At 52.8% G+C, this 17,134-nt stretch overlaps 2 protein-coding genes across 6 annotated transcripts in view; one reads left to right on the top strand and one right to left on the bottom strand.

Annotated features, from left to right (window-relative positions):
* Positions 1–3,486: 3,486 nt before the first annotated feature.
* slc8a4a (solute carrier family 8 member 4a) lies at positions 3,487–12,654 on the bottom strand. Of its 3 annotated transcripts, XM_061804020.1 has the most exons (8): positions 12,092–12,654; positions 9,450–10,865; positions 8,825–9,339; positions 6,763–6,869; positions 6,537–6,655; positions 6,373–6,472; positions 5,505–5,777; positions 3,487–4,459 (listed from the first exon to the last, which is right to left on the bottom strand). In XM_061804020.1, the coding sequence occupies exons 2-8, from the start codon at positions 10,728–10,730 to the stop codon at positions 4,080–4,082; spliced, it is 2,775 nt and encodes a 924-aa protein (XP_061660004.1). In that variant the 5' UTR covers positions 10,731–10,865; positions 12,092–12,654; the 3' UTR covers positions 3,487–4,079. The 3 variants fall into 3 exon arrangements, with proteins under 3 accessions (XP_061660004.1, XP_061660003.1, XP_061660002.1); XM_061804019.1 differs by having other exon boundaries at positions 6,373–6,655; positions 9,450–10,790; XM_061804018.1 differs by lacking the exon at positions 12,092–12,654 and adding an exon at positions 11,157–11,266 and having other exon boundaries at positions 6,373–6,655.
* A 2,965-nt stretch (positions 12,655–15,619) lies between these two features.
* Positions 15,620–17,134, top strand: part of cnih2 (cornichon family AMPA receptor auxiliary protein 2) — a 5,316-nt gene continuing 3,801 nt past the window's right edge. For all 3 annotated transcript variants that reach the window (XM_061803664.1, XM_061803663.1, XM_061803665.1), the window contains exons 1-2: positions 15,620–16,356; positions 17,042–17,110. In XM_061803664.1, the coding sequence (XP_061659648.1) occupies positions 16,276–16,356; positions 17,042–17,110 (150 nt within the window). In that variant the 5' untranslated portion in view covers positions 15,620–16,275. The remainder of the gene's footprint in view (positions 16,357–17,041; positions 17,111–17,134) is intronic.

The following is a 17,134-nucleotide window of genomic DNA, read 5'->3' as shown; positions in this document are numbered from 1 at the left end:
AGTTTGAGGCTGCCATGTGCCACCGTAGCTCGTCATTGTTGTCTTTTTAGGGAACGAGTGGTGACGTTTTTGGCAAACATATCAAAAAGTTCAATCTTGGTTTCATCGGACCTCTTCCCGCATGCTGTTCATGAACCCGTCCCAAATATCCGAGCCCACTCGTGCAACTGGATGATCTCGCTTGTTTATTTTCAAGAAGGTTACATCAATAGTGGAAGCAAGTTTTGAAATCATATCTGAACAAAGCCGTGGAGACATTTTGGATCCACTCCATCTCTCTCTAACAGTGTCAATTTTTATGTTTGCGAGCATGCTAGCAGTTAGACGACTCTTGAATGAATTTGATCAGATCCTCCACGATTTCTGTGAATACTCGCACTTCCTCGCAAATTCAAATTGGTGGGATTCACTAGAGGCACAAATGAGAGCGTTCTGGTCGGCTATTAATCCGCGGCCAGCGATTGGCTGGAGAGGCAGGCCCCGCCTCTTCCGGGCTCCGCCTCTCGCCCCGAGCGGGCTCAACCGCAAACCCTCACGAGGACTATTTGCGTTGAGAAAATATTTCAAACGGGCGGATGTATTCTGAAAGAATTGCTTGCTCTAAGGTCGGCGTACGACGTCGGTGTCAAACTCAAGGCCCGGGGCCCTAATCCGGCCCGCCGCGTGATTTTATGTGGCCCACGAAGGCAAAGCATGCGGCTCAACTTCCGCGATTTATTTTGTGACCAAAATTCCAAATTGTCATATCGTAAATGATATCGCAAGCATTTTTGTTTGACCAAATATCACCATTAGTTCGTCACCCTTGATTTGTGATCTCAAAACTAGTTCATAAATTTCACATGTAAATATGATGAGGCAAAAGATTTTCACGGTTTCCCAGTCACAGCGGCCCTCGCAGGGAAACCGTAAGTGCGCTTTGGCAGCGCTGCTTTCAAGGCAGGACGGCATTATTCTCATCAGCGGATGTGATGAATTGGTGACGTTTTATTCCTGGAAAAAAAAGCGTTCGGGTTGGTCTAATCCACAGCCGAAAGTGGCCCGATATAGACCGCTAAGAATAGCAACACAAGAAAAGCTCCTTAGAAAATAAAGTTGGAATTTGAGGCCTCTGTCAGATAAAAAAAAAAGGGGGGGGAGGGGGCTAGGGGGCAGTATGCTTTAAAGAATAATCTCCTCTCGTCGAGGGCCGCTGCAAAGACATTTGATGTGCAGCCCAGGTGTCAAACTCGATGCCTGGGGGCCAGATCCGGCCCGCCGCTGGATTTTATGTGGCCCCGTGAAGGCAAATCATGTGTATCAACTTCCACGATTCTTTGTTCAAATCTGTACCGAAATATGAAGTTGGCACGTCATATAAATGATAAAGTTGAGACGGCCCCTCTGAGGTAAACCCGAACTACAGTATGGCGCAATGCTTACTTTTAATTGAATGACGTCAGAGACAAATTAATTGGGTAAAGCGTTTGTCTTTTTGGTTGTGGTCAAAGTCCGTCGGCTTGTTTATGGCGCTCACTTGCAGGATTCGCCGGCGTTTATCCCACCCGCGACACTTGAACAAAAGTGTTGACGTCACTGACGTTCAATTTGCTCTTCGAAGCAATTTACAATGCACGCGTACGTTAATGTATATGAAGAGAATGCTACACATTTATGCTTTTTTGGGGGGCGGGGGGGGGGAGGCGGTACAAAAAACGAGACGAACGTAAGGAGGCTAGGAACGGGATTCAAACCCACAACCTGAGAAGCATGCGGCACACAAAATACGCACATCTGTCTTAAAGCTGGCATCGTTTAATGATTGGCCTTATAATAATAATAACAATCCAAAATCTGAGCAATAATGTCATCTTTGTTTTGTTCCCGAAAGTCCGGCACCCGGAAGACATTTAGCTCCCTTTTTGCAAATACCCGCGAGGTGTCCCACTATCCGGTTTTGCAGTATTCATCGCACCTTGTACTCCGTTTGACAGAATTTCCTTTCATTCGAGCAACAATCGGGAAAAAGGGACACGGTGCACATTCCGACGCCGAATGCGCAAACCCCAAAGGGGCCGACGGGAGCTCGAGGACGTCACAGAGCCGCCCGTGCGCGCGTGGGGTCCGCAAGGCCGGACCGGACCCGAGCGGACACCCGAACCGAGCGAGGCGAGCCACTTACGTCAGAAGAAGGCAGCCCCGGGGTGCGTTCGGCATTGAGAGGCGGCTTCACCGCTCGCCGTCTTCATGGCCGAGCCGGTAGCCGCGGATCCGGTCCGATCCAGATGTGCGGGGCCGCCGCTCGGTCGCTCGGTCGCTCGCATGGTCGGATGGGGGGTGTCGAGAAGAAGAAGAAGAAGAAAAAGAAGAGAGAAATCGATTGGCTGAGGAGGGGCGCAAAGAAATGGGCATGTGGAGCGCTCGCTTGTCAAAATCAGATGCGGGGGGCGGGGGGCGGGGCGGGGGGGGGGGGGCTCTAATGTCTGTGCTGCGCATGACGTCATCTCGGGCCAATGGGGGGAGCGCAAGAGATCAACAAACGCGCAGCAAGTCGCGCTCGCATTCGTCGTCCGTCGTCCCATTGATTTTTTTTTTGTTCCTTTCTTGCGCTTTCACTTGAATAAGACGCCAGCCATCCATCCATCCATCCATCCATCCATCCATTTCCAAGGCTCGATTGACGTTTAGCATCAGCGCAAAAAAAAAAAAAACAAAAACCCTCCCGCAGTGCACTTTAAGGAAATGAGCAGACACTTGTGGAAAAAGTAGTCGTGGGGATCGGGGAATATCTTGCGTCTCTGAGCCTGTTGCACAAAGTACAAACAGAACAAAGGCCAGAAGTCGACGGCCTTGCACGATGAGCTCACCTCGCAAAAAGTTTCCAAACACATTTTGAGATATGAGATTTGGCTTTGTCCAATTGTTGCTAAGTTGCCCCCAGTTTTGCACTTCCTAGCGCGAGTATCAAAGCCAAATAAAAATCGGACCAGTAAAAGTTTTCAGCCGAAATAGAAATACAACTGAATTGTACCTGTGCGGTCATCCCTTCACTTACCACCAGAGGGAGCTTGTTCACGTTAACGTGCCGGTGTGATGCGAGGCAAATCCGACTATATGGCATGCCGGTGCCTTGCTCCGGGGCACCTTCAATACGATCATCGAAAAAGACAAATCCATGCTTTTAGGTCGTCGGGAAATGAAGACAAGAAGTTGACTTCCATGACCATAAATGACCAACATTTATTCCATGCACACCACTATATTGAAATTTTTGATACTTATTCGGTAAATATGGCTTTACAAAAAAAAAAAAAAAAACAACAACAACAACAACAAAACAAAAGAAAAGAAAAGAAAGCAACTTTTTGTTTTGGCACGTCACATCCAACGACAAACCGGCTCAGTCGTTGTGCTTATTCGCATCGCAAAAGTCGACTTTTTGCTTTTACCTGTGCTTTATTTTTAGTTATATTGCCCCCCCACACCCCACACCCCCCCCCCCCCACAGACACAAAGATTTTAGCAAATGATCACAGTGTCAGTGCAATAAGAAATATGACTCAACATTTGCCAAACGACGAGAAGATGGCCTTTGACCAGTTTGTTGTGACACGCTCAAATTGTAAACAGTTGGAAAGCAGCCACTCTGCCCTCGAAGACCTTCATGTATTATTTTCTAAATTGTTTAAAGAAATTGCACGTTCGCCAAGACAAACACCAAACGTGACACCGATGAAGAGCGCCGAAAGGTTTCTGGCGAGATTCACGTCACATCACATCATTGTTGAAACGTTACGCACTTCACTTTCAAAGAGATTCCCGAGAAACAAAGAAAAAAAATCGTTCGCGCGTACGTTCTTGATCTGTTACGTGATAAAAGATGAATATTTATCGGAAAGCTAAGTAATAAACGCACGCGTCGCTCTACATTTCCCTCGGCTGAGATCTTTGCACTTATGCAAGTTCCTTTCCTTTGTATTGTTTTGTCTGTTTACGTATACAAATTGTATCGAAAGTCATATCATAAAAATGTCAAAAGCCAACTTAAAGACGGCCACGCAGCTGGGATGGATACGCCGGCGAAAACCCCGAAGCCGTCCTCAGAATCCCGGAACGTGGCAGTAGGCCTCCAGCGAGGACAGCAGGATGTAGACCAGCCACAGCGACAGGAAGAGGAAGAAGGTCAGCAGCTTGGCTGTCCGCGGGCCGCCCAGCTCTCCGCCCGAGACGGCGGGACGGCGGCGGTAGAGCAGCGCCAGCACGCACGCCAGCGCCATGACGGTGAACAGCGTGACGGAGAAGGCCAGCGAGCCCGGCTCCACCTTGAAACTCTTGCCGCCGCTCTTCCAGTAGACCGAGGCGATGGTCCACGCCACCCCGATGCCCAGGAACACGTTGACGGCGTTGCTGCCGGTCACGTTCCCGATGGAGGCGTCGGCGTACTGGTCCTGGATGGCGGCCACCTTGCTGGCGAACGTGTCTGGAGCGGGGAAAGGACGAGAATCCGACCCGCGCCGGGTTGGTCCACGAGCCCGCGGCCGAAACGTTCGACTCCCGAGAAACTTTGCTCGACGCCTCCACAATTTGAAAGCCTAACCCTGATTCCAGGTGGACTAGTCCAGTTTTAAAACCCTACTATGAAACCCAGACCCTCTCTCTAACCTCTGGAAACCTTCATTTGAAACCCAAAAGCCTGTTTGGGAAGTTCTGCTGCCTCCTTCTTCATTCTCACGGCTAAGCGGGGCATTCATTTGGAACTCCTTGAGATGTCCATCATCAACCGATGATCCTAATAATAACGAGAACGTACGTTCTCGGCCGACAATGTACTTTGTAGGAATTTCTGAGCCAATCACAATGTTCATGTAATAATACTGTGTTCTCACGCAAACTTCCCAAAAACACAACTATTGGAACAGCCTCAGAAATGTGAATATTTTTTTTTTCCCAAATGTTTTCTTCTTTCGTGAGAACCCGAATAAAATCACAATGGGAGTTGTTCCTCAGCCCTTTCAAAGTGATTTCCACGTAGGAGCGGGACAACTTGATTTGACACCAAACCATCGACGCCGGTGAAAAGCAAAAACAAGACCCGATCGCTGCACGCCAAAGACGATCAAAGCAGTTTTGCTCTGAAGTCCTTGTCGGGCCCGTCTAAAAAGCGCAGCGGCTGTTACGTAACCCGGAGGGCACTCGACCCAGCGGGCTCCGTCGGCAACTTGCATCAAGCTGGGCGGGCGAAAACCCATCGTGGCCAAACGCTAAACTTTTCCATCCATCAGGTCAGCGGAATTGAGTGCAAATTCTGAGCGCTCGGCATTCGCTGGACTCTGCCGTTTAAAAAAAAAAAGACGTCTACGGTGTGACACCCAAAGACTACGGAAGCCTTCAGGCTGCCGCGACGACACGTCGCGGATCCTTCTCCTTGTCGTCGTTAAGACCCGTATAACCCTCGCCGTGCCGGAAGATGGCGACAAAAGCGCAAGTTTTGTCGGAGAGGAAGCTCCTCGACGGCGGAAACCCACCTGGGACCGACGTGCCCAAGGCCACGAAGACCACGGCGGTCACGGAGTCCTTCAGGCCCACCGTGCAGCCGAAGTGAGAGGCCAGGTCGCCGGTCACCGCCGTCAGGACGCCGATGAGCGAGATGGACACCAGGAAGCAGGCCCAGCCGTTCCAGTACTCGGTGGGCGGGACGAAGGCGAAGAGCACTTTCCAGAACACCGTCAGGAAGTGCATGATGTAGTCGAAGCAGGAGGGCAGCCGCTCTTCGCCGCTTTCTTCCTCGTCGTCGTCGCCTTGCCAAAATCATTTGGTCAGAATATTCGAGACTTGCGCAGGGATTTGCGCAAAGTGCCGGCCGGAGCCGTGGCCAAATGCGCCCCAAAGTCTTTTTTTTTAAGGGGGCGTCGGCTCATTTTCCAACCAGTCCTTACGATGCATACAGTACAACTATCGCAAAATGATAATTCAATGTACAGTCAAGCCGCCAACACGAGACCAAACCTTTCAAGAGAGACACCTAGTGTTCAGTCCGGGGGGGGGGGGGGGGGGCAGTGTGTCATAAAAAAGTTGACTGTAGCTCAAACACTTCCATAAATACTACACTATAATAATAATCATAATATTTGTAATGACGGCCGCATGAATTTTTCAAGTGTTTGGCTGCAAGAAATGGGCACAGAGCTGCTGAAAAAAGTGTTAGAATGCAGATGCAAGCCTGTGCAATTGCCCAACGACAACGAGGCAGCGATGGAGCCGATGAACGAGCTTCACGTTTGAATTTATTTTGGGGGACCGAGGGTACGTGCCATAAAAGTGAAATCCCAAATAAAAACGACTTGATGATTTTGTGTCAGCAAAGGCGAAAGCGAATCCCTTCGGCGGGCTCACCTGCGCTGACGGTGACGGCGCTGACGAACTGCTCCCTCCAGCTGCTGCTGCCCACCACCAGGGCCAAGTTGGTCTTTTTGATCAGCTTGTCCACGGTGCTCTGCGTACGGACGGACAAACGCGATCGGAGGAGAAGCGCTCCTGGGCCGACGAGGACTTCTCACCTTAAATTCGTACGATTCCTCGATGACCACCTCCAGGCTCGTGTGCTCCCCCAGACAAGGGCAACCCATCTTGGCCACGTCCTCCGGCCCGACGGGCGTCTTGTTATCGTTGCTGTCTCCTGCGCGGGAGGACAAAGGGTCAAGTGTACCCGTAAAGTGTACCTTGGTGTGTGTGTGTCCCCCCCCCCCCCCCCCCGAGCACGCTTCCCTTCCGACTGCTTCTCACCGTGTCTCTGACCCACTTCCAGCAGAACGGGCTCTTCCAAAATAATGCTGAAGGTCTTGTTCTTCTCGTACTCCTCGTCGTCGATGATCTTCACGTCCAGCAGCTTCCTGCAAGTGCGGAGGTCAAAGGGGACGCGGGGGCGCAGCCGCAGAGACGCGATGATCGCGCCGAATTAGCTCACAAAATGCCACACGAAGAAGACGTTTGTCGACCCTTTCTTTTCAACGAGCCTGACCGCACGATGACTTTTCGCCACCGCGCCAGACGGGGCCGGGCCGGGCCCACGACAAGCGACGGAAACTCGGCCCCGCCTTTGTTTTGACCTCGAAACGGCCGTAGTGGGCCGGAACGTCGGCTCAAAAGTGGAATCCCGACGCCGCTAAAAATCGGACCCGATTATCCCTCCCGTCTCTCATCGTGTTGTGAATTTTTTTCTTTCAATGAATTTATTGACACTGAGACAAAATCTTCATCCCACTTTGCTCGCGTGAAGCTGCGTGCGATGCAGCGCCGGCAGACACCCCAGAGCCCCTCCCGAACGATATGTGGGAGGTTGTGCCTGTTTTTGCGCGCCCGGGATGCAGCAACACGCCGGGAGCGCATTTTTTTTTTTTTTGTTTGTTTTTTTTTTTATTGTCCTCGCAGAATGAGAGCGCATTTATTTTCAACGGCGCGGCAGGGGAAAAAGTAATGCCGGTCGGTTGGCGGGCGGGAGGAAAAAGAGCCCCGGGGTGCGTCACCGCTGAAGAACGAGCGATGAGGCCTTCCTTCTTTACGATCGTACGAGAACTGCGAAGAATGACGGCTCTTGACTTTCACACGTGGCCTCCGGAAAAAAGGTGCATCAATCACGTCCGGGTACGGTCTTCATTTCTTGAGGAACTAACAAGGACCTTCAAATTAAAAGTTGAAGCAACAACTGGAACAAAAGACGACAGGCGCGAGAAGGCTTTTCCTGTGGCTGAAAGACGAGAGATTCCAGATCTTGCTTCATCTCCAGCCTTCCATATTTGGGGACATTTGGATCTTGAAAATCTTTACTTGCTGAAGAAGAAGAAATGATGGATCAGTTGTGGCTCCTGTTTTGGATCGCAATTGCGAGACTCAGGCGAGGACGGAACCTTCCACGGATTTGCCTTTGAGTGCGATGGCAGGTTCGGTTATTTCGGTCGCATCAAAACGGTACGCGTCACAGCAAGTAAATACGAGGTCGTCGCTGCCCTTTCAACGCAGATGCGAGTTGCCTGCCAGCCCCCGATTTCACTTTTGTTTTTGCACCATCGGCTCGTTCGAGCGCAGTCGTTCCGGACTCGGCGAGCCTCTCTCGGCTTCCTGGAATTGCGCCGGAGGCTCAGAAACGTCTTTTTGGTACCTCCGGACGAGCGTTTCCTTCTGCTCAGCTTTGAAAACGTGACACAAAGGTTGCAATTTTAGCAGCAACGTGAGGCGAGATGAGAACTCTTAGTGGATTCCACCTGGCTCGGTTCTCCCTCGGCGCGACCCACGCAGAACGCCCACTCGCTAACCCTGGCTGCCATCCCCCTAGCACAGACACATTTTATTCTGTGTTTCTCTCCGCACCTCAACGCTACTCATTTCGTGTTCTTCGCGGAAAAGGAGTCTGTTTCGAGCCGCTCGGTTCGTGTACTGATGTGAACGATTGGTCGCCGCTTCTCGCCTTTTCTGCATTCAGCCCCCACTTTCTCGGCCCTCACCAATTTGGTCGATGGCGACTAGCTGCTGCATCGCGCCTACCGTGACCCCCCCCCCCCCCCCGTAACGCAACGGCCATCCTTGGCCCTCATTCCGCTGATCGACTTACGCGTAATCCAGCAGACACGCTTATTCCGGCTCAGGGTTACGAGGAGCTACAATCTATTCCAGCTGACTCTCCGCCCCGGACCGTTTGCCAGCCGATCGCAGGGCGCAGATCGAGACGTACGAGCGTTCGTGAGCAAATCGCCCCCCGAGCGGAAACTGAAAGCGTGCCACCGGCACAAAAATCAGACAGGTGCACGGCCGGCGATGCCCTCCGCGACGACGAAAGGTTTCTGTCACTCACATGGTCTCGTCGTTCTGGAACTCCAGCTTGCCGGACACTTCCTCGTAGTCCTCTCCGGCCTTGGCGGTGCCCTCGACGGTGTGGTAAGGCACGGCGACCTTGCCCCTGGCTCCTGACGTCCGATGAACCTTGACCCGCATGTTTCCCACGCTCTCGCTGACCCTGGTCGACTTGCCCTCGAAGGTAAAGATGCCGGCGTGGTCGTCGTCGTAGATGGTCACCGTGGCGGTGTGGGCGGCGCCCAGGGCGGCTTTGGGAGGGACGCGGCAAGATCCGCCCGCCGCGCCGCCGGAGGACAGGGAGCGCGGCTCCAGGACGGAGACCTCGGCCCGGTGCGCCACGCGGGGGTTGCTGAGGCGCACGTAAAAGTGTTCGTCTTCCTCAAAAATGTCATCGTCGATCACGCCGACGCTGAACTCTTTGGTGGTCTCGCCGGGCTTGAAGACCAAAGTGCCCTCGGCAAACTCGTAGTCCGAGCCGGCGTTGGCCGTCCCGTCCTCTGTGCGGTAGTCCACCTGTTTGAGAGAAAACACCAGCGTGGACCGGACGGAGCCTTTGGCCTTCGGCGGCGGCTAAATTATGAGCGCGAGCTGTGGATTTGGAATTTGACAAAGGCCTTGCTCACCTTCACCGTGCAGCCGGCTTCTCCTCCGTGCCGGCTCACCGAGAGCTTTAAGGAGCCGCAGTTCTCGAAGCACTGGTAGTGGGAGGGGTCAAACTGCAGGTAGACGGTGTTGGGGTCCTCTTCTTGTCCGCTAGCCTCGTGGCAGCTCACCACCTTCCTGGCTTGGTCGGCGGCGTGCTTCTTCAGGATGTTTCCGGCGCCGATCATCATGCGCGTGGCCTGGATGCGGTAGAAGGCTCGGCTTTTCTGTTGCTGTACCAAAACCTGGTAGTTGGCCATTTCGATCAGCTGCTCCATGTCCTTGTCGGGGTGCCGCTGCTTGAGTTCTTTTAGGGTGCGAGCCATCTCCCTGCGAGCTTCCTCCTCTTGGTCCTGCTCCGCACCTTCCTCCACGCCCTCCGGCATCCCGTCCGAGGCCTCTTTGGGGTGGCCGTCCGTCTCAGAGTCCATTTTGGCGAACATGGCGTCGCCCTCGGATTCGACGACGATGCCGCGGTTCTTGTCGGCGCGATAGCGTTTCCCCACGTACCTGTAGAAGAGCAGGCGGCGGTCCGCCATCCACGCTTGCAGCACGCAGAGCGGGAAGAAAAGAAAGGTGAGGACGGCCTCCCAGACTTCCACCTCGCCGGGAGAGAAGACGGACAGGATGAGGTAGAGCCAGATGTAGGCGAAAATGCTCCAGGCCGCGGTGACGAAGAACACCCTGAGGTGCTTTATCTTGCGGGTCTCGTTTTCCGGGACCACGTAGACGCAGATGGCGATGATGATGAACATGTTGAACGCGGCGCTGCCCACGATGGTGCTCGGTCCCAGAGATCCGGATTCAAAGTTATGGCCCACCACCTCGATGACGGACAGAAGGATTTCCGGCGCTGACGAGCCCAAGGCCATTAAGGTCAGGTTGGAGACGGTCTCGTTCCAGACGCGCACCGTCGCGGTGGTCGTCTCACCGTTGGGCTTCTTGACGGTGATCTCTTTCTCCTGAGACGTGATGACCTCGATGGAAGACATGAAGCGGTCGGCGATGATGGACATGCCCAGGAACATGTAGACGAGCGCCGCAAAGTAAACGATGGCTCGGGCCACCTTATCGCCCACCACGGGGTTTTGGGGATTCCACATGGGCAGCACCACGCCGTCAGAGCAGTTATCTTCACCGGTGCAGTTGTCCCGGTGGTCGGCGCTCCCTCGGGACACCTGCGTGACCCCCGGGAGCGCCAGCAGCAGGACCGAGACGGAGACGCAAGGTCCCAAAGACGGAGCCGGCCATTGCGGCGACATGGCGGCGTGAGGATTCTCTTGTCTGAGTTGAGTTCACGTGGCCTTTGTTGATGGAGGCTCCTGCGGGACAGGAAGAATTGGAAGACGAGCCGCTACGCTAATTTCATTTCCACCATTGCTCGTGTTGCTTCCTTTCTGAAATTCAGAAAGAATCAAATGAGGATCTACTTTCAGGTCATCTGGTGTCCACTCTGACCGGTTTAGTTTTTTTGTTTGTTTGTTTGTTTGGAATTTCAGCTCGAAAGGCAAGCGCAAATCTATTTCAGCTCCGGCGCTCAAACTCATGACGTAAGATTCAATAGCTGGTCAGATTTCGAAACCAGGAATATTGGCACCTACTGATGGTTGAGTCATTAGCGTTGGCCTGCCCCCGCGCCCACACGTCCTCGGCTAATGTTGTGCGGGAAGGTTAACCTTTGCGCTTACCGTACGGAGAGAGAAAAAGTGACTCAGTCAGTACAGTAACGCCAAGCGAGAAGGGATGCAAAAAATAGACAATGATAAAAATAAAGACCGCGTCTGCCACTGGAAAACACGTCTTCCATCAGTGTGGAGCTTGGCAAATTTTCTCCACGTTAAGACCGATTCCAGCTCCGAGAAGCCGCCGACTCCAACAGCCTCGCGACATACCGGCCGCCATTTTGTCTTCTGGATCGATCGATCCATCGATCGATGGAGCTCGCCGCTGCGTTCTTCCTAGTAACCGGAGAGCAAACATAATGTGAGCTGCTCGATCGCCCCGAAGACCAAACCAGAACGTCTTTTCCTCAGCTCCGGCCATTCAAGTATCTTCACCGATCTCTGACACGATACTAAATGGAATGTCGTAGAATTTAACGTCCGTCGTTTGCGCAACTTCGCCCTCAACGACTCCACGAGGTCCGCTCGGCCGCGGAAATGAGGCCGTCGCATCTTTGCAAAGTGCAACGTCGATCAACCAGAAATGTGACAGTCAAACAAGGTCAACTCGGAAACACGCAGGAATATGAAGGTCCATTACACGCCAATGATTCAACGTTGCGTGGCGCAATGCATTCTGGGAAGCGCTTTTTATAGCCATCGTATGTTCCATGCAAAAATGTTTATTTTATGAGCAAATGGAAAAGGGGACAAGTGGAATAGTGTCATTATTTTTACGGTATCTAATTTTATAGAAAAATGCTATGTCGGACTATAAAGAAAAGAAAAAAAAAACCCATCCGTAAATCCAGCGGAGAAGGGTTAGGTTTAGCCTAACCCAAAATAGCCAAAAAAAAAGCAACAAGGATTTAAGATGCAGCCGTTCTTGCATGATTGATTTTGGACAAATACAGAAAATTGCCCAGCATGCCGGATGAATACGGAGACACATTCGGGCTCACCTTGCAACAGTTTCTGAAAGATCTCGCTGGGTGTTTGAAGTTGGAAGCTTCAGAAGAGGAGCGGACTTTTCACTTCTCTCTGTTTTTTTTTTTTTTTTTTTTTTTTTGGGGGGTGGGGGAGAGGGGGCGAGAGAGAAAAGGTTTTAGATAAATAGGTCTCGGCTTTCATTAAAAACACACAAAATAAGAAGAGGGGGTTACGAATTGGTTGTTTTTACAGGTAGGAAGCAGTTGGAGATGCGATGGAGAAAAAGTCGATTGTTAGGGCAGGGACCAATTGAGGTTTCTGTTGTAATCACAGAACCACCAAAATAAATCTCCACGGATTCTACTTGTGGGGGCTGCCAGCCCGCAGAGGAGCAAAGCTGCAGGATGCGCGCCGGACTTCGTTTTAGAGCAGAAACTTGACACAGCCGCCGCGTTCGAGCAAACGCCAAAGCAGTCCGCAAATGTTTTTTCTTTCAAAATAGAGAGAAGAAAAATGAACAAAGCAAACAATACAATACGCGTTCATTCATCCGCAGCCTCCGCGGAGGGATTCTTGGTGCGTAAAATACGACCGATTCGCTCCACGTTTGGTCTCCGCGGAATGAGTCACAAATATACGACGGCTTGCCGGAGCGGTTCCGATCCCGGCGATCTCCCGAGGGCGCTCCGGAACGGGTGGATGGGGACGGAGCGACGACTGCACATCGCATCCAGACGAGAAAAAGAGCAAGCAGACGCCGAGATGGAAAATGAATCAACATGAGCGCGGGGGTGGTGGTGGTGGTGGTGGTGGTGGTGGTGGTGGGGGGGGGGGGGGGTCTCACTCTTGCGGCGGGCGGCGTTGGTAACACAAACGAGAGGCGAAGAGCGAGGAGGAGGAGGAGAAGCAGTAAGACTGCAGTGGAGGCAAGCAGGGAGGAGACGCCGCGTGCACGCACTCGGCGCCAGTTGGACCTTCGGACTTTGCGTCAGGAGTCCGCAGCCGCCGCTTGCTTCCTTTTTGACATCATCTCTCGTCACCTGTTGGCGTCTGACTGCAAAAAAAAAAAAAAGACGCGCTCGCAGGCCGCCCGCCTCGCGCCACCCCTTCGATCGGGTTCGCTCGACGCAGGGTCACCCCCTCCTCGAGCCGTCACCTTATCTCGGCGGAGGGGTTTGTGCGTCCCGACGATCCGAGGAGCTAAGTTGTCCGCGCGGGGCTTCGCGCCCCTGGTAGGGTCACCCGCGGCAAACAGGTCCGAGGTGAGGGACCAGACAAAGTGCGACTCCGAAACCCCCTATGACGACTACAACGAATGGATCTTGGTTTCCCTTGCCCAGATGCGGGTCTCTGAAGGTGGGGCTCCAAGGCGAGCGCCCGGTGGCCCGTGGGGCTCGGCCTGGCAGCGAAGGTCCCCGTCGACCCATCATCGCCTTCCAGGAAATTCCGGTCCACCGTTGGGCGTCTGGGGAGGGGGAAGCGGTGCACCGTCAACACTGGTGTATAGTGGGAACTCGGTGGGGAGAATACTTGGAAGACCTCCTCAATTCCACCGCGGGGGGGGGGGGGTCTTCCATCTCCACCGAGGTAGTTAAAAAGCTCCTCTGTGGCAGTGGAAGAGATTCGCCCGGAGTTCCTAAAGGCTGTCCCGGTTGACACGCCTCTGCAACATCGCGTGGACATCGGGGACAGAGCCTCTGGGGTGGCGCTCCCCCCTTTTCAAGAAGGGTGTGAGCGTTCCAACGATAGAGGGATCACGCTCCTCAGCCTCCCTGGTAAGGTCTACTCAGGGGTACTAGAGAGGAAGGTCCGTCGGGAAGGCCGGTCTCGGATTCAAGAGGAGCAATGTGGCTTTCGTCCGTGCCGTGCAACAGCGGACCGGCTCTCCACCCTCGGCAGGATCCTCATTTGCCCAACCGGTTTGTATGTGTTTCGTGGACTTGGAGAAGGCAATATCAGCTCCCAGCTCAAACCGAATGAGTAAAACCCGAATCAGGCAAACACAAATCCAGTTGCAGTCGAGCGGCGGAGGTGAAGAATTTTCATTTGTGGTCAGTCAATCACCTGCACATCCAGAAGTTTTTCTTTGCTCCCTTTACGTCCCGAGGTTTTCACAGAGGAGCGTTTGGGACCTTCTTAGCTCCAACATCTTCAAAGGTTTCTGACTTTAGGGATGACGTTCCAAGCGTACTTGTCACCTCCACCTCCTTTGGTCAAATGTTTGCTGCCTCGTGGAAGTCGAGACATCTTGACTGCTGCGGTCCCGACGAGTTATTTCCTTGCCACACGCTTGAACGCAAGAACAGGTTTATGTTGTTATCGTCACAATTTCAAATGTTGCTCCAGATTTTCACAAGAATCACGGACGTTACGCGCAAACACGTTTGGCCACCTAAAAAGTCCCAGACCTGCCCCCCGGACCTTGAGTTTGACACCTGTGCTTTATAGCGGTACAGGTGGGCTGCAAGTCCACTTTCACAGCGTTGTAGTGCACATGTGCATCATTTCGAGCTCAAGATTCACAGCAGGAATATCCAAGTGGCACCGAGTCCCGTTTGGAATCTGTTGCCGTTTGTCTCTTCCGAATGCGGCGTGTCGCCCTCTTGTGGACCGTTCCAACATTACAACTCAAAGTTCAGTGGGGAAAATAGTCCCAATTTTGCCCAACATTGCACAGATGTCGTCAAAACGCTCCGTTATTCATTTGATTGATTGTTGCACCGTGAGTTCATGAAAACTGCTTTCTTATAATAGTTTGCCCGAGTTGCACGAAATAACTTTGTCCGCATTTAAAGCACTCAAAAATATGAATATGTATACCTCGAATGCAAGCTGGAACGCCCACAAAAATGTTGAGAGCACCCAGTCGTGCGTTGCCGATCCCCATTGTCACCACCAGATGGCAGACGAGAGCCATTTATTTTCTCAGAAGTTCCAAGAATGAGACCCGCTCAAAATCATCTCATAGGAGGTCAAAGGTTACCGAGATGGAAGCAAACGCTGAAGACGGGCAGCGGGGTCACAACAATATGAGGTTCTGGTTGCCATTTGGCAAAGTGCTTGTGTGAAGGAGACACAACCTTCCTTTTATTTTTATTTTCTAGATAACGTTGACAGTTTGACTTTGGGGCGCAATGACTTGATGCTCTGCCGTGTCGCGTTCCTTCCGTGGAAGGGTGAAGTACGCAACGAGCGGCCAGTCCTCGCTGCTCATCGTGGGGAGATTTTTCCCGTCAGCGTCGTTCATCTCTGCGGAGGATGCGGGTTGAAGTCCTTGCTGGGTGGTCAAGAAGAGACGGCAAGGAACAACATTTTTCTGTCTGCTTGCCCCCCCCCCCCCCATCAGTGTCTGCGAACCAGGCCGTCATGGAAATGGAGAAGTGTGTGTGTGGGGTGGGGGGTGGGTGGGGGGTTAGAGAGAGAGAGAGAGAGAGCAAATAAGAGCGAGCGGGAGGGAAAAGGAGGTGACGCGATTGGCTGAGCCTTCCAGTATTGAGCGTGATGGAAATTCATCTCTTCCAGGCACAGAAAGCAGACGGACTGCAGAATCGGAACAGACAGAAACGGCCTCCCTTTCCGTAGATCTTCAAACGCAAACAAAAAAAAAAGGTGGGGGGGGGGGCAAATAATTTAAGGGGTCTGATGCAAAGAATTCATATTCCTTTTCCAACTCAAAACAAGCGCAGATGGCGTCTGTAATTTACAGGTGACATAAGAATCGAACTAATCAGCTGAGCGTCTCCGTGGAGACGCTTTAGGGTGGGGGTGGGGGCACTTCTGACATGCCGTCGACCCGAATCGACGGAGACTGGGACCGAGCGGAATGTTCTGTCCTGCGGCAGCCAGACGCAGGTATTCTCGCCTCTTTATCGCTACCGGTCGGAAGCTTCGGCCCGGTGTCCGCGATCTCCTGCGACGTGTGAGGCCGACGTCGTTGGCATTTCTCCTTTCCGCGCACGCCTCGCGATGATCCGCGAACGAGTCCCACGTCCAGCCCGGCCGGCCAGTGATTTGCGCTCGGAAGCAACAGTTGGACTGAAAGGAAAAGGACCGAAGCGACCCGCGGCGTAATTTGGCCGTCGGGAGCGTCTCTTTGTTGGTTTGCTGTCGTCACGTGCGGGGGTCAAACTGAGAATCCCAAATCTCCCCCGAGACCAGAAGGAAGGCCGAGAGGGACAAAGGCCGGTCCCCTTGGGTCAAGCTGGCCGGCACCGCCATGGCGTTCACCTTCGCGGCCTTCTGCTACATGCTCACCTTGGTGCTGTGCGCCGCCCTCATCTTCTTTGTCATCTGGCAGGTGAGTTTGACGGGCGCCTGCCGCGCATCTGGCAGCGGGGCGAAACGAACCGAAGGCCCAGAAAAGCACCGTTGCGATCGGCGCCCCCGCCATCAAGCGAGAATATCCCCACTGAATGGGATCGTGGGGCTTTTGCTGTGTTGCTATGGAAACTCTATCTGTTTACAAGTGTGCCTCGTGAACCCCCAGGAAACGAGCGCGTTTTCGAGGGGGGACCGAGTCAAACTGCCCCCCCCCCCCCCCCAAAAAAAAAAAAAAGCGCCATCACCATGATACCATTTACAAAAAGGCCAATGACGGTCGTCTGAAACGTCATTTGTGATATTTCTGTAACATTGTGCCGCACGCGTCGTAAATTGTCAAAATGTTTCGGATTCAGTTTTCGATCGGGAATTGGAGGTGCACCTAATGTTGTGGCCGATGTCTTTGAAAGAAATTTGGATTGCTCACACATTGACAAAGTTCAGGGAAGAAAAAGAAAGCCCAAAACGGGGCCTTCTTCTTCTTCTTCTTGATTTGCAACAGTTGCTTCCTCGCTACTGACGTTGATATTTCTTTCCTGGACGTCTCGCTCAGTGTTTCAATGTCAAGCAATTGAAGTCCCATCGAGTTTATGAACACTGACACAACAGTGCAACATTCGCAAGGTTGGCGTTTAACATTGTTTCTTATCCCCCCCCGACAGATTATCGCATTTGATGAACTGCGCACAGACTTCAAAAATCCCATCGACCAGAGCAATCCCACCAGAGCGGTGAGCGACGGCCGTTGCGGGTTT

Source organism: Syngnathoides biaculeatus, chromosome 18 (genome assembly GCF_019802595.1).
Source record: "Syngnathoides biaculeatus isolate LvHL_M chromosome 18, ASM1980259v1, whole genome shotgun sequence".
Lineage (NCBI taxonomy): Eukaryota > Metazoa > Chordata > Actinopteri > Syngnathiformes > Syngnathidae > Syngnathoides > Syngnathoides biaculeatus.
Note: the sequence above shows the minus strand (reverse complement) of the source record. Positions and strands in the feature narration are given on the sequence as shown.